At 43.6% G+C, this 17841-nt stretch overlaps 1 protein-coding gene across 1 annotated transcript in view; it reads left to right on the top strand.

Annotated features, from left to right (window-relative positions):
* Positions 1-14046, top strand: part of TTC6 (tetratricopeptide repeat domain 6) — a 305088-nt gene extending 291042 nt beyond the window's left edge. Inside the window, exon 32 of the mRNA XM_073610036.1 lies at positions 9802-14046. Coding sequence (XP_073466137.1) covers positions 9802-9926 — 125 coding nt within the window. The 3' untranslated portion in view covers positions 9927-14046. The remainder of the gene's footprint in view (positions 1-9801) is intronic.
* The last annotated feature ends 3795 nt before the right edge of the window (positions 14047-17841 follow it).

Here is a 17841-nt window from a genome sequence, read left to right as displayed (position 1 = left end):
TACCTATTCACCAAAAAAAGCAGTGAAATGTGACAAAAAACAATAGCCAGTTTTTGACAATTTCTTTATTGTAAAATAGCTCTAAGTGGTCTTCTCCCTCAAGCCGTGCCTCGCCGTCATCTTCCTCTGTTGTGTTGTTCCCCGCTGTCTGGCGTCTCTTACACAGCCATGGGGCGTGACCATCCGTTGATGTCACACAGAAAGCCCGCCCCCTTTTTTCCAGAAATAAAGGGGGCAGACTCTGCATGTGCCGTCCACGGATGGTCACGCCCTATGCCTGTGTAAGAGATGCCAAACAACACAACGGAGGAAGACGGCGGCGAGGAAGAACACAGCAGCGGGAGAAGTAGGCGGTGGCAGGAGAGATGGTGACGGAAGATGGCAACAGAAGATGGCGGCAAGAGAGACAGCACCAGGAGAAGATGGCGGCGGGAGTCATGGCTTGGGGGAGAAGACCACTCAGAGCTATTTTACAATAAAGGAATTGTCAAAAACCAGAGTATTTTCTGCAAACTGCAAAACGCACTAAAAAATGCATAGGTGTAAACCTAGGGTCAGGGTCAGTTCACAGTGGAGTGATGCGGGAACCCTGCAAATCCAGTGAGGGTTCCTGCATCGCATACAACTCGCAGGCAGTGCACACTGCCATATGTGAACTGCTGGGAGTGTCAGTAGAAAGCTAATGACACCTGCAAATCAATTTGCATATCGCAGAGCAAACTGCAAATTCAGACAACACCCATGCAATCCGATTCTGCTGCGGACCAAAAAAAGGGTCCTGTGCGAGTTTGGTCCGAATGCGATATAAATTCAACCATACAATCTGTATGGCTGAGTTTGCATAACACAGACATCACATGTGATTTGCAGTGCGGGGCAAATCACATCTGATGTCGGACAGCACAGCAGTGTGAACCGGCCCTAAGGCCCCTTTCACACTTGTGCGACTTGTCCTGCGACTCCTGCATCCATAGACCTCAAGATTACACTGGCATTTCTTCAAATCACCTCAAATTTGCGGCAAAAAAGCGCTGCAAAATCGTGGGACTTTCAGGTCGCACAAGTGTGAAAGGGGCCTTATGGACCTCAAGTTGTATGAAAAGTCGGCCAAGTGTGAAAGGAACCTAATGAGATTCATTGATAAAACCTTTGAATTTGCACTTGTGCGACCAATGCCTGTGTAATCTTGCGGTATATGGACCTGAAGTCGCATCAAAGTCAAACCAAAGTAGTGCAGGGACTGATTTGACCCACTTGCAGGATGCACAAGTGAGAATAGTGCCTAATTCAAAGGTATTATCCATGAATCTCATTCACACTGCTGCGACCTGAAAGTCACTCTATTTTGCTCCCACTTTGCTGCTGCAACTTGGCCCCAACTTCTGGGAATGCCTGTGTAATATTGCTCCCTATGTACCTCAAGTCACATGAAAGTCGCACCAAAGTGGTACAGGGACTACTTTTAAGTTGTTGCAACTTGAAGTAGCACAAATATGAATGGTTATCATTGAGAATCATGGGGTACAACTTGTCATGTTGTCATGCAACTCGGAGGTCCAAATTTGCTGGAAAAGTCGCCCAACTGTGAAACAAGTCATATATATTTTAATAGTTAGGAGTTCTCATTTATATTTGCATAGTCCTTACTGATTTACATCAGCAGAACAAATGCAGGAAGTAATGAGTGCACAGGGGCCAGAAACAAATGTGTGGTGATGCCAAACAAATCAATGAACCCCTCCCACACCAAATCACCCACCACCCACACACCAAAATAACTACCACATCCACCCCCACATTGAGTAAGCACAAGTATGTATCCTACACTTACCTGGCAAATGAGCAGCACATCCTCTTTGCTAAAGAGGTACATCGCCATGTCCACCTAGATCAGTGCTTCTCAACTCCTGTCCTCAGGACCCACTAACAGGCCAGGTTTTATGTATTACCTTGGGGAGATGCAGACTAGAACACTGCAATCACTGAGCAGAAAATTATATCACATGTGATGTATTTCAGTTATCTTACAAACCTGGCCTGTTAGTGGGTCTTGAGGACATGGGTGGAGAACCACTGACCTAGATGGAGATCCTGACCAGCAGAGGAACTTCCGGGTGATTACAATGACTCATTTCCGGGTCAGAAGGTGAAACCACGCTCTTTTGATCGCAGCTGCGAATATTTGATCTTAACCACGACTAGAATTATTTTTTGTTTATTTGCAGATATGTGCATCTGTATTTCTACATGTAATGATATTTGAAAGTAAACGTAAGGGAGTTCGATAAGAAATGTTGTCCCTGAGATAGCAGCAGGTGAATTACAAAGACAAAGGCCCAGTTTGAGCCCTGGTTCACACTAACAGCGGGAGGAAATTGTGCGAGTTCAGCTAAACTTACACGATTTCATTCCCGCATGTCAATCCCGACTGTGGGGGGGAATTTCAGAGACATTTGTGCAGGTTTCTGCACTGATGTCAGTAAAAATCGAACCCCGAAGTCCCAAAAAAGTAGTACAGAAACTACTTTTGGAAATTGCGGCGCCGCACCAATTAGAACGGTGCAATTGCCACCAATTTGACATGTCAAATTGCACCAATGTGAACTAGGGCTGACACATACAACACTGCCGATCCACCAGGTAAATTCATTACCTGCAATTCTCCAAAGCTGTTATATAAAAAGATTGAACCTTTATCATTTACTTGCAAGTGTGCTGAAGAGATTCATTTATTTTGGGGAACAAATACATATAGAAATTTTAAGGTATAAAAGAAAAATATTGCACTTCCCCAAAACCACCACCCCCAAAATGAATTAAAAAGAAGAAAGAAAAGAAAAAAGAAAAAAAAACACAACAAAAAAACTCAATAATTTTGTTTCTGCTGGCAAAATAAAAGTAAATTATGTACATTAATTTACTAGTTTCAAAAAAATTTCTACAGGATATATGCTGTTAAATTTAGCAAAACAGGTAGCAATTGGGTTTTAAGGACCCTGCTCATAGGAGCTTACAATCTAAAATTTGTCTAAACCTTAGCGTGGACACAGCTTTACTTTCAGTGTATAACGGGTAACATTTCATACAACTACTCACCCACCAGCCCACATTTGTACCTGCAAGATTTTAGAAACATACTTAACAGTCATTATTCTCACAAAGCATTCCAACATAATATTAAAAAAGGCACATATTCAAAATATAACACCCACCACCAGCCCACAATCCACACACATAGGTGACCATGTTCTGCTGGAAGCTGCATTTCTGTGTACATGATTAAGCAATGAAATCAAAGAGTAGAAGGTCAGCAGATTCTCTCAAACCATGTTTGCATGATCAGACAGGAACAATACACACACAACATTGACAGCATGGCCACATAAACCTACTTTTGATGGAACAAATGCACAAGAATTTCAGTAAACAAACAGCCCTAGTTGGGCGTTTTTCAATTTGTACAATATCATTCCTTCTCCCCCCCCCCAGAAATCACAGCAAAAAAAACTGGCCTTCTCAGGCCAAACAACCCCCCCCTACTGCAGCCCTTTATATAAGATAGGTTGTATTGTTAGCACACTGACACACGCCCAATAGAAGTACACGCCCACCAGTATCTTTCAATCTGTCTCTTCATGTATGTCTAAAGTGATTGCACCTGATGAGCAGAAACACATAATACTATTTGCAACTGTGTTATCCCTTGGCTATGTGCATCAAATCTCCAACTACAGGCCAAAGATCGAAGTCCATTTGCATGCACATAAACAAAGCAACAGTTTTCTAAGAATATGTACCCGTGCAGTTTAAACCCTACAATTTTAAATGTCCAAGTCCCTGGGCATGATAAGTGTTAACAAACATTAACATCAGTCCCTGGCTGCAATGAGCTTCCAATCTAAAGTACAAAACTAACTTTCTTACATTAGAGACTATTTTGACAGGAGACAAAAACAAAAATACCAGCATGTCTTTGGATTGTAGTGAGAAACCCACACAGGGAGAACATATAAACTTCAACACAAGCATTAGGATGTTGGGGAATTGAACCAGCAACCCCAGTGCTGCTAGATGGAATTGCTACCCATTTAGTCAGTGGGCAGCCTCACATGTTTCTGCATCTCTGTGGTGTGAACCAGCCCTAAGTCCATAGCCATGCTCAGTGTCACAAGAAATATACAATATATTGTCCAAAGTATTGGGACGCCTGCCTTTATACGCACATGAACTGTAATGGCATCCCAGTCTTAGTCCGTAGGGTTCAAAATTCATTTGGCCCACCCTTTGCAGCTATAACAGCTTCAACTCTTCTGGGAAGGCTGTCCACAAGGTTTAGGAGTGTGTCTATGGGAATGTTTGACCATTCTTCCATAAGTGCATTTGTGAGGTCAGGCACTGATGTTGGACACGAAGGCCTGGCTTAAAGTCTCCGCTCTAATTCATCCCCAAGGTGTTCTGTTGTGTTGAGGTCAGGACTCTGTGCAGGCCAGTCAAGTTCCTCCACCCCAAACTCACTCATCCATGTCTTTATAGTATATAGTATATAATATTGCTTTGTGCACTGGTCCAAATCATTTTGTGGAGGGGGGATTATAATGTGGGGTTGTTTTTCAGGGGTTGGGCTTGGCCTCTTAGTCCCAGTAAAGGGAACTCTTAAGGCATCAGCATACCAAGACATTTTGGACAATTTCATGTTCCCAACTTTGTGGGAACAGTTTGGGGATGACCCCTTTCTGTTTCCACATGACTGCACGCCAGTGCACAAAGCAAGGTCCATAAAGACATGGATGAGCGAGTTTGAGGTGGAGGAACTTGACTGGCCTGCACAGAGTCCTGACCTCAACCCGACAGAACACCTTTTGGCTGAATTAGAGCAGAGACTGCAAGCCAGGCCTTCTCATCCAACAACAGTGTCTGGCCTCACAAATGCACTTCTGGAAGAATGGTCAAACATTCCCATAGACACACTAAACCTTGTGGACAGCCTTCCCAGAAGCTGTTCTAGCTGCAAAGAGTGGTCTAAATCAATGTTTAACCCTTACGGATTAAGACTGGACTGCCATTAAAGTTCATGTGTGTGTAAAGGCAGGGGTCCCAATACTTTTGGCTCGTGTATCTGGCAAGATTTACAATGGTGGTGGAACCCTCCTACACATAAATACTACATTTAGACATAGTTTTATGACCTGGGAGATGAGACAACTTCTCTACACGAAGCGGCATATTTAGGATTTGAACCCAGACACTCAGGGATTCTAAGTAGAAGTTCTAACCTCTAAGCTACGGATCTGCCACATGTGAGAACCTCCTACACATAAATACACATAAATACTGCATTTCTTTGGACATACAGGTGATGGAATTACATTACTCAAGAATTATTCTTCTTGATTTATTCTGTGATATTTGGTGGTTCTTTGTGGGTCAGTGTAGAATAGTGATATTACCCTCACATTTTTGGGAATTACATTTTGATTTCTGATGTTGGTACACATATCACATTTTTTGGGCTCAAATTATGATTATTTGGAAATAATAAAAAGCACAAGAAATTGTGACTCATTTTAAATTTGCATCAGCAATGGTATTGTTTGTGATTTGTAAAGACACCTGTGTGAGTTTGGGTAAAGATTGTTGTGAGATGGAGAGTAACAAGTGAAAGTGACAGAGAAAAAAATATTTTACCAAAACATTCCACATTCTAGCACTCTTAACCACTTGACAACTTAAACACTTAAACCCCCCTCCTGCCCAGACCAATTTTCAGCTTTCGGCGCTCTCACACTTTGAATGACAATTACTCAGTCATGTAATACTGTACCCAAATGATTTTTTTGTCCTTTTTTCATACAAATAGAGCTTTCTTTTGGTGGTATTTGATCACCTCTGGGTTTTTTATTTTTTAACAAATGAAAAAAGACTGAAAATTTTGAAAAAAAAACGAATTTTTCTTAGTTTCTGTGATAACATTTTGCAAATTATTAATTTTTCTTCATAAATTTTGGCCACAATTTATACTGCTACATATCTTTGGTAAAAATAACCCAAATTAGTGGATATTATTTGATCTTTGTGAAAGTTAGAGAGTCTACAAACTATGGTGCAAATCATAAAAAATTGATCACACCTGATGTACTGGTGGCCTGTCAGGAAAGTACAAATGCCCCCCAAATGACCCCTTTTTGAAAGTTGACATTCCAAGGTATTTAGTAAAATGCATGGTGAGCTTTTTGATGTTGTCATTTTTTCCCACAATTCTTTGTAAAATGAAGATTTTTTTCCCCCACAAAATTGTCATTGTAATAGGTTTTCTCTCACATGGCATGTGTATACCACAAATAACACCCCAAAATACATTATGCTACTCCTCCTGAGTATTACGATACCACATATGTCTGACTTTTTCACAGCCTGGCCACATAGAGAGGCCCAACATGCAGGGAGCACCATCAGGTGTTCTAGGAGCATAAATTACACATCTAACTTGTTGACTATTACACTTTTGAAAGCCCTAGAGCACCAGGACAATGACACGTGACACTGACGTGGCACTGGTGACAGATGGCACTGATACGTGGCACTGATGACACTGATGTGGCACTGATGACAGATGGCACTGATACGTGGCACTGATACGTGGCACTGATGACAGATGGCACTAATACGTGGCACTGATGACAGATGGCACTAATACGTGGCACTGATGACAGATGGCACTAATACGTTGCTCTGACAGATGGCACTAATATGTGGCACTGATGACAGATGGCACTAATATGTGGCACTGATGACACGTGGCACTGATGACAGATGGCACTGATGACAGATGGCGCTAATACGTAGCACTGATGACACGTGGCACTGATGACAGATGGCACTAATAAGTGGCACTGATGACAGATGGCACTAATACGTGGCACTGATGACAGATGGCACTAATACGTGGCATTGATGACACGTGACACTGATGACAGATGGCACTGACACGTGGCACTGATGACACGTGACACTGATGACAGATGGCACGTGACACTGACAGGTGGCACTGATGACAGATGGCACTATTATGTGGCACTGATGACAGATGGCACTTATACGTGGCACTGGGGACAGATGGCAGTGGGGACAGATGGCAGGGACATGACAGTGGGGACAGATGGCAGGGACACGACAGTGGGGACAAATGGCAGGGACATGGCAGTGGGGACAGATGGCAGTGGGGACACTTTTTTTCATTTTTTTTTTTTTTTACACTTACCGCTGCAGCGGTTCGCTCTCCCTCCTCACATGCTGTCTCTGTGTGAGGAGGGAGAGTCGGCGATGAGAGATGATCTCATATGTTTACATATGAGATCAACTCTCATTGGCACTGCTGATCGTGCTGAAAATGGCCGCTATGATTGGCCGTTTTCAGCGATCTGTGACTGGCTGTGTCCAAGGGACACGGCCAGAACAGAACTTCCGCGGGCTCGCATCGCGGAAGTAAACAGGAGGACATCCAGGGACGGCCACCCGGCAGTTAGCGTCCGCGCTGCAGCCATCTTTTGGCTATAGTGCGGGCACGAAGAGGTTAAAAACAAAATAGTAGAAACAACAATTTGGCAAAGGAAAATTTATTTCAGAGAAAGATACAACATTAAAAGGATTTATTTGGGGGAGTTACAATTGTACCATTAGAATCAATGGCTAAAACTTGCATTGGACTATAATAGCGCAGATTTTCACTCCCAAAAAATACTCTTTATCACAGCGCTCATTTTGATACAGTGGAACCTTTGATTACAAGCATAATCCGTTCCAAGAGAATGCTTGTAATCCAAAGCACTCGCATATCAAAGAGAGTTTCCCCATAGAAGTCAATGGAAACGAAGATAATTCGTTCCACATTGACTTCTATTGCAACGGCGCCTGAGAGACTCAGAAATACTCGGAGATGGCTCGGATGCACTCGGAAAGGCTCGGAAACACTGGGGAACTGTATATTTCCGAGTGCTTCCGAGTATTTCCGAACGGCTCTGAGTGTCACCGGCGCCCCTGCACCTCTGGCCAAATGCGGTACTGCACACACCGCAGAGGCTTGAATCCTGCTCGTTTTGTGAGACAACACTCGCAAACCGAGTCAGGATTTAAAAAAAAATATTTGCTCGTATTGTGATACGTTCGTTAACCACGCTACTCGCAATCCGAGTCTCCACTGTATTTACTATAGCGCCCTGTAAAAAAGACATTGGAGCTAAAATGAGAGCGATTTGCAGGTCTGAGCATGCTCAGTTATGCTGGCACCTAGTTGCACAGAGACCTTTACAGAGAATGTATCTCTTCTCAGACTTTTAAAGACATTTCAGTGTAGAGATCACTTTTTCACACAGTTTAAAAGTAAATTATCTTTAAACAATATACCGCATATTTCAGTACCATTTAGGCAATTATATCATGCTCTAAACATTATTTCCATGTGCACTACTCCAGGTTTTAGTAGAGTAAGTGTTTGGGCAGTATTTGTTTTCTGGGAAATTCGATTTTGGGAGTATTTTTTTACCAGCGCTATAGTGAATACCGTTTTAGGGCTAATTTGCGCGATTAGCACTAATTTGCGGTAATTAGCGATAATTAGTGCTGCAGCGCTATAGTAAATGATCCCTAATGTGTCCCCAGGATACTTAAAGTACAACTGGAGTTATACTAACCCACTAGCCCTAGCCCTCCTCATCTAATGTAGTTCCCCCATCCCAGCTGCTTACTTTGCGGCCCGCACCACATTTTCATCTTTTTCAGACTTAAATCCTCTTAATGCTTGTGCAGTGAACCCTTACAGACTTGTATAGAACCATTTTTCGAGAGTGTTCATCATACAACAGTAAACAAGTCTATGAGTGTTCACTGCACTTATACATAGACAGAGGGTTTATCTACTACAAAGAAATCAACCTGTATTGGGGGACATATGGATTGCTGACTTCTCACTTTACATTGTTGTACCTGATTTTTATGCTAGTGCAGCGACTGCATCACTTTCTAAGTGATTAACCCTGAGAGCTCACACTCCTACATGCTTGTTTTGGCTCAATGAAAGTATTGAAACTAGATACAGCCAAGCGAATATAATTTCCATAGAGGGGTCAGCAGTGGCAGCTGGCATAAAACTTTCAGCACAGATTTTATTTAAAGGGAATATATAGTGGTTTGTTTCCTATATTCTTTATTTATTATAGTCATGATAAAAAAAATAAAATAAAAAACATTTAAAAAATATTTTTTTTTTAAAGTCTGGTAAATATGAAAGATTGTATATATTTTTTTTCTGCCAGAAATAGCTCGCTGCACCTTTACAGCTTGTTGAAAAAAACCTGTTACTCACAGACTTTCGCAGCTCAATCTGAGATTTACACACATCTTACATCAGTGACTCATCCCTTGTGGCAGAGCTCAATCCAGATTTTCAATTAGACAAACCAGTGCTTCAAAGCAGGCAGCTACTGCTGTGCTTTCTGATTAGATAACCCATAGTGCCCTAGGAACCCTTTATCATGTTATACTGTACAAATAAACATGTTAAACAATGATTGTGTACTTCTAGTAAAAAACAGATACAAAACAACAGTTTAAAAATGTTTAAACCTAAAAAATAAAGACCTGTTGAAATTTAGAAAAACACTAAATAGAGACAAATGACATTAATTAATTTATATAATGAATACATTCATTACAGGTATGAAGGGCATACAGTAACCAGGATACAATATGTTAAGATGTGTAAACAACTATTTAAACCCGCCTCACTATTGTATTTGCTTTTTACAGCTATGATTCTTCAACCTGGAGACCCCCTGATGTATAAGCTTCGAGCAGATATAAGAGGAAAAATGGGAATGACCAAAGAAGCCATTGAAGATTATGAGCAAGCAATATATCTTCTGCAGCAGTGATAATTCTCAATAGTGTGATGACTGATAAATTAGGTGAGAGAGGTGCACCTATCTCTCCCTGCACAGAGCCCACCAAGCCCTAAAACTTAACTTTTATTCCAACATAACTGTAATTAACACAAGTTGGCAAAAAAAAAAAAAAAAAAAAAAGAATGATCCTTATGCCCCGTACACACGGTCGGACTTTGTTCGGACATTCCGACAACAAAATCCTAGGATTTTTTCCGACGGATGTTGGCTCAAACTTGTCTTGCATACACACGGTCACACAAAGTTGTCAGAAAATCCGATCATTCTGAACGCGGTGACGTAAAACACGTACGTCGGGACTATAAACGGGGCAGTGGCCAATAGTTTTCATCTCTTTATTTATTCTGAGCATGCGTGGCACTTTGTCTGTCGGATTTGTGTACACACGATCGGAATTTCCGACAACGGATTTTGTTGTCGGAAAATTTTATAGCCTGCTCTCAAACTTTGTGTGTTGGAAAATCCGATGGAAAATGTGCGATGGAGCCTACACACGGTCGGAATTTCCGACAACAAGGTCCTATCACACATTTTCCGTCGGAAAATCCGACCGTGTGTACGGGGCATTATAGGTGGGTGCAGGGGGTAACATATATACATATATATATATATATATATATAGAGAGAGAGAGAGAGGTGGTGCCCAAAATAAATATCTATAAAAGGAATTTTATATCTGTCTATCATATTTTGTCCAAACTGGCCATACTAGTTAATTCTCCATCAAGTCCATCTCACAACTTGTGCGTTGCATTCTCTGATAATATAAAGCCCATCAAATAGTGAAAATCCAGACCCAAAACCTAACATGTTTGTACTCATAAAATGGCTTTGTCAAGAGTGAAAAAATTGTAAAACAAAAATAATAAATGTGTTCAAACACAAGTAAACAAAAGAATGTGTATAATGGCAGCAACTTCTCCTTTGTGTGTGACGTCATCGTGCCTGGGCGTGCGTCCGGCAGTTCTAGTGTCTGGCTTCTCCACCAGCATTACTTGTTATACCCATTGGCGGTGCGTCCATTAAGGGTGCACGGGGGACTCCCCCTCTCTCCAGCCACCCCATCTAATGACTAATAGATAGATTAATGCATTGCATGAATCTATCTATGGCCGTCGCTGCCACCCCCTATTCAGGCTTCCGACCCCTTTTCGCACGCCAGGTGCCTGAATTCCAGCGGCTGAGGTGTTTTTTGAGGCACCTGATTAGAGCCATAGGCTTCAAAAAAAAGGTGGACTTGGAGCGCAGCGCATTGTGCTCGCAGTCCACCCAGATGTGTTAGAAAAGCAAATGAATATTTGCTTTTCTAACACTGAACCGCCTCTCCGCCAATCAGGTAACGTGGATCTAATACCATCACCTAATTGGCTGAAGGCACAGGTGCCCCGATTGGATGCCTAGCAGACCGAAGAAGAGAGGAGGGGGAAGAATTGAGGACACAGTTGCCGTCCCACAGCTCGCCGGCATCACCTCCTGCCTGACCCCCCACTAAGATAGGGTAAGTGCCGGGCAGACAGTGGGCAGGGGTCACAGTGGCGGCATTTGATGGGCACAAGGGCGGCATTTGAGCACAAGTGGCTGCATATGATGGGTACAAGTGGCTGCATTTGATGGGCACAAGTGGCTGCATTTGATGGGCACAAGTGGCTGCATTTGACGGGCACAGTGGCTGCATATGATGGGCACAAGTGGCTGCATTTGACGGGCACAAGTGGCTGCATTTGACGGGCACAATGGCTGCATATGATGGGCACAATGGCTGCAATTGATGGCACAGTGGCTGTATTTGTCGGGCACAATGGCTGCAATTGATGGGCACAGTGGCTGCATTTGATGGGCACAATGGCTGCATTTAATGGGCACAGTGAGGCTGCAGCTGATGGTTTTTTTTCAGTTTGTTTGCACCCCCCCCAAAAAAAATTTGAGCACAAGCTGCCACTGGTTATACCGCTGTTGGCAACTGAGGTAAGCATCAACAAGATCCAAGATCCCCAAGAGCTTTTGCATGCTGTACCACTGTTCAACCCGAGGAGCAAACATCATAAGAATCCCCCAGACATTTTCAAAAGCATCACTTGCAGTACTGCTAATCACCATTGTGGGAAAACCGCTTCAAAAACTCAATTATTTTCAAAGGCTCCATCATGAAGTCTTATTACGGATTTGCTCACAGTGATTCTGCAAGAGCTCCCCTTTTGCGGTCTATTCTAAAACTGCTCCCAATTATAGTAAATTTTACAAAAAAAACCACCTAAAACCTACTTAAATAATAGAATTGACCAACCGCATTGAACCTAAATTTGGCATAATTGTGCAAAGAAAATTGGTGGCATTGATAATCTATGTATACTATATATGGTGCAATTGGATATAAGTGTAAACTATTTTAGAAAAGACTGTAAGAGGGAGCTCTTGTAGAATGTAGCTCTGCTCAAGCTAGCTTTTAAGCCGACAAACCTGGTCTTCCACAGTATATCACCAGGGAGTGACAACCCCACCTCTTTCTGCTTCATCCGCTTCGCCTCTAACTCTTCCTCCCTCTTTCTTGTCTATTTTAGGAAGTGCAAAAAAGAAAAAAACTATTAAAAAAATGTGTCAGTTTTTTTTGTTCAAATATTGTTGTGTGACAGTCTTAATAATGGGGTCCAAGTTGGGGTTGGGGTTGGGCAGTAAAAAGTGTTGTGTGTCAGCGTGTGGAGTGGAGGATCAATTTAATAGTCCAACATATATGCAAGATATAGGATCCTTCATAGAATCTCATATTCAAAACAATGATTATACTCGATGTAGCACCATCTAGTGTGCTGCTAGTGCTAGTGCAGGCAAATGTATGGCATGACGCGTGGTAAACTATGTGAGTCAGAAATTGGGTCAGGGTTACTGCAGGTACAGCTGGATGGCTCTACAGAGGCAGGTCTCTGGTACCTCCCTCTGGATCTGGAAGTTTGGAGAAACTTCTAGAAGTTAGTGTCTGGAGGCCAGGATGACCTGATCTGCATGCTTAAGACCCCTTTCACACTGGGGCGGTGGGTGCGTCGACTATTATTAGCGGCACTTTATCGTCAATTTCGCTGCGCTATTTGGCTGCTAGCGGGGAGCTTTTACCCCCCCGCTAGCGCCCGAGAAAGGTTTAAAACCACCACAAAGCGCTGCTGCAGCGCTATGCCGGCGGTATAACCATGCTGCCCCATTGATTTCAATGGGCAGGAGCAGTTTAGGAGCGGTGTATACACCGCTCCCTTACCGCTCCAAAGATGCTGCTAGCAGGGCTTTTTTTTAGCATCCTGCCAGCGCACCACTCCAGTGTGAAAGCCCTCGGGCTTTCACATTGGAAAGACAGCAGCGGCTCTTTCAGAGTGCTTTGCAGGCGCTATTTTTAGCGTTATAGCGACTGCAAAGCGCCCCAGTGTGAAAGGGGCCTAAGGGAGTCTGACCAATCCCCTGGCATAATGTCCTGGCAGGGTGGATAGATCAGCCCTTAAACATGACAGAGCCTGGCCAGCAGGGGAGTCGGGTGAAAGATGGAGTGTTGAGAAGTCTGTTGGTGGCCTAGGAGGGACTCTTGGGTCTGAGGGGGGCTGTGCCTCCAGGCTGGGCTCGGGCTGGCTTGGGAAGATTCTTACAGCATTAGGGTTTGGAAAGGAATCTTGCCTAAGGAACAACAGGGAGCAAAGAGAATAGAGTGAGTACATAAGCACACTTTGGAATTCACAAGGGGAGAGACAGCGACATGTAGCTAGCTTTCAAGAGGACAGCATTGTACTTAACCCTTCCTTTCCCTAGTTCTGGGAGATCGCCCAGGTGGGCTGGTGGACAAGCAGCCAGGAGGGCTGGTAGTTCCTGCAAACAGTAGAGCTGGGAGCAGTGGAGAAGAGGAGATACTTCTGCATGCAGCTTACAGTGTATGGTGCTATTTTCTATAGGGCTGAGAGCTTCAAGTCCTCAAAGGACCTTTGCTTTTGATCTTTAAAGACTGTTGGTGGCCAGGAGGGAGAACAGTCTAGGATTTTTTACATAGGATGAAAGTTGTCCCCATCCATTGTTTCAGTCAAGTTGGGTATCCCATTCCCCTCTACCTCGTCCAAGTTATCACCCCTAATAAAACAACAAAACCAAACTCAAAGACTGTTTCTTGTGTCTGGATGCGAGTGGAAAATGTTTGTTTCCTGGCTGTGCAAGAGTAGGGAAGCCATGTACCAGAAGCGCCTGCGGGGGTAGTGCTACAACTACATACTACAATAATCTCTTTTATACATGTTTTTCTTTATCATTTCTCAATACAAAAAAAATGCAAAAAAATACCTGTCCACTACTACTATATACTGTACAGTATCTGTGGCATGAGAGCCCTTTTCAGGCAAAGTATATTGTAAATTCATTGAGGACATATTTTGAATGATTATTGCAGCATTTAGGACACCTGTACCTGAAATTCATTAGGAGGATAGCATTGTGGCAGCCCGCATTTATTAGTTCCCTGGCTGTCTCTTAACTTCAATATCCTTTAGTCTCTGCCTGGATCAAGCATGCAGGTTAGAGAGGCTGAAAAAAGTCCTGCTCTCAAAAAGTAATATGGACTTTGAATTAGCAGGACACCCAGATAACCAGTATTTTCAGATAAAGACAGGGCTGGACTGGGACAAAAATTTGGCCCTGGACTTCCTTATGACCGGCCTACTTTAATTTTGAGTGTCCCCAACAGCGTCCCCCTTACATCAGAGTGTCCCCAACAGTGCCCCCTTACATCAGAGTGTCCCCAACAGAGTCCCCCTTACATCAGAGTGTCCCCAACAGAGTCCCCCTTACATCAGAGTGTCCCCAACAGTGCCCCCTTACATCAGAGTGTCCCCAACAGCGCCCTCCTTACATCAGAGTGTCCCCAACAGCGCCCCCCTTACATCAGAGTGTCCCCAACAGCGCCCCCCTTACATCAGAGTGTCCCCAACAGCATCCCCCTTACATCAGAGTGTCCCCAACAGTGTCCCCCTTACATCAGAGTGTCCCCAACAGCGCCCCCCTTACTTTAGAGTGTCCCCAACAGCATCCCCCTTACATCAGAGTGTCCCCAACAGCGTCCCCCTTACATCAGAGTGTCCCCAACAGCGCCCCCCTTACATCAGAGTGTCCCCAACAGCACCCCCCTTACATCAGAGTGTCCCCAACAGCATCCCCCTTACATCAGAGTGTCCCCAACAGCGCCCCCCTTACATCAGAGTGTCCCCAACAGCACCCCCCTTACATCAGAGTGTCCCCAACAGCGCCCCCTTACATCAGAGTGTCCCCAACAGCGTCCCGCTTACATCAGAGTGTCCCCAACAGCATCCCCCTTACATCAGAGTGTCCCCAACAGCGCCCCGCTTACATCAGAGTGTCCCCAACAGCATCCCCCTTACATCAGAGAGTCCCAATCAGCAGCTCCCTTCACAGAGAGTCCCAATCAGCAGCCCACTTCACATCAGAGTCCCCATCAGAGAGTCCCCACCAGCAGCTCCCTTTACATCAGTGTGTCCCCATCAGAAGCCCTTCACATCAGAGTCCCCACCAGCAGCCCACTTCACATCAGAGTCCCCACCAGCAGCCCACTTCACATCAGAGTCCCCACCAGCAGCCCATTTCACATCAGAGTCCCCACCAGCAGCCCACTTCACATCAGAGTCTCCACCAGCAGCCCACTTCACATCAGAGTCTCCACCAGCAGCCCACTTCACATCAGAGAGTCCCCACCAGCAGCTCCCTTCATATCAGTGTGTCCCCATCAGAAGCCCTTCACATCAGAGAGCCCCCATCAGCAGCCCCCTTCACATCAGAGAGCCCCCATCAGCAGCCCCCTTCACATCAGTGTGTCCTCCCTCTCCTCCCCCTCCCACATGTACTTACCGTTTTGAAGGCAGCTTCTCGCTCCTCTCTCCAGTCATGTGATAACAAGTGATAGGGGAGAAAGGAAGGAAAGTTTGCCGTTGGTCTATCTCCCCCTGCAGGCTGGAGGGAGCATAACGCCTAATACTCTCTCCATATGACGGAAGTTGCTCCTCCTGACAGGAGTGAAATTGCGATCACTCACTGTCAGAGAGGAGCGGCTCCAGGACCGCACCTGACTGAGCCATCAGCCCACTGGGAATCTCCCGGTAGTCCCGATGGCCAGTACATGCCTGGATAAAGAGGTTAGGTAACGACAACTTCCATATTCTCTCAGTACAGGTGATTTTTATTCATATTTTTTCAAGTTTGCCCCATGTTTCTCCATATTTTTATACTAAATATAAAAAAGTTGCAGAGTTGCTACTAGATGGTGCTCTTCGTGACTAATTTCAGTTACTCTTCCTATTAGATACTGTTAGAATAGTAGCCACATAAGAAGCGCATTGTTTTCAGTAAGTCAGCTGGCTCAGTGGGTTGAAAGGAGTAAAAGGCTGTTTACATAGCAAAGATAATTTTTCACTTTCAAAAGAATATTTTCAAAGCGAATGGTAGAAGATAAGGTGAACCTTATTATGTGAGAGAAATTGGGCTGGAGAAAGCTGGATTTTTGCAGAGTGCATGGTTGAAGTAAACACAGCTTCATATTTTGTTACTAAACTCAGTTAAACTGAACTCCAGGAATTCTGCAACTTTGGAAAAAGTGCAAGCATACTATGAGCTAGGGCTAATGATTTGCATGCCACCTTGTGAACTTCTCTCTTTAATTCATTTACATCTGACTGGTTTACTGTGCACCTGGAAGATATATTCAGGACCTCCAATGCTCTGGTCTCAGCTCCTTCAAGTTACATAGTTAATATGTTCGAAAAAAGGCACAAGTCCATCCAGTTCAACCAACATAGAAAAAAAACTACACAAACACAAATAGAAAACCTACATATTTTACAATCCCATACCCACACAGGAAGGCAAAAAACCCCCAGTAAAGCATGATCCAATTTGCTCCGGCAATGAAAGAAAATACTTCCTGATCCCCCAACGGGCAATCGGATATTCCCTGGATCAACTTTACCTATAAATATTAGTATCCAGTTATATTATCTGCATTTAGGAAAAATCCAGGCCTTTTTTAGAACAATCTACTGAGTTGGCCAGATCTAGCTCTTGAGGGAGTCTATTCCACATTCTTTCATCTCTTACTGTGAAGAAGCCTTTGCATATCTGGAGATTAAATCTCCTTTCCTCCAGATGTAAAAAGTGCCCCCTTGTCCTTGTTCACTATATGGACCACTTATGTGTTTATACATGTTGATCATATCCCCCCTTAATCTCTTCTCATGAGAGAATAAATTCAGTTACTCTAATCTTTCCTCATAGCTGAGCTCCTCCATGCCTTTTATTAGTTTGGTTGCTCTTCTCTGCACTTTCTCCAGATCCTCAATATCTTTTTTATGAACTGGTGCCCAAAACTGAACTGCATATTCCAGATGAGGTCTTACTAATAATTTGTATAGGGGCAAAATTATGTCTTTCTATCTCTGGAGTCCATACCTCTCTTAGTAAAAGAAAGAATTTTGCTCACTTTGGAAACCGCAGTTTGGCATTGCATGCTATTAAGCTTATAATCGAATAGAACTAATAGAATAGGTCGTTCACCATTGATTCCAGTTGTACTCCCCCTAGTATGTATGATGCATGCATATTTTTAGCCCCCAAGTGCAAAACTTTAGATTTTTCAACATTAAACCTAATTTGCCACAGTTGTCCAATTTAACAGTGCATTCAGGTTGGCTTGTACGTTGAAGACATTCTGTAAGGACTTTATTCCACTGCATAGCTTGGTGTCATCTGCAAAGACTGAAATGGTACTTTTAATCCCATACCCTATGTGATTTATAAATATATTAAAAAGCAAGGGTCCCAACACTGAACCTTGGATTACACCACTAATAACCCTATACCATTC

This window comes from Aquarana catesbeiana, linkage group LG13, assembly GCF_042186555.1.
Source record: "Aquarana catesbeiana isolate 2022-GZ linkage group LG13, ASM4218655v1, whole genome shotgun sequence".
NCBI lineage: Eukaryota > Metazoa > Chordata > Amphibia > Anura > Ranidae > Aquarana > Aquarana catesbeiana.
This window is presented reverse-complemented; position numbering and strand designations above follow the sequence as displayed.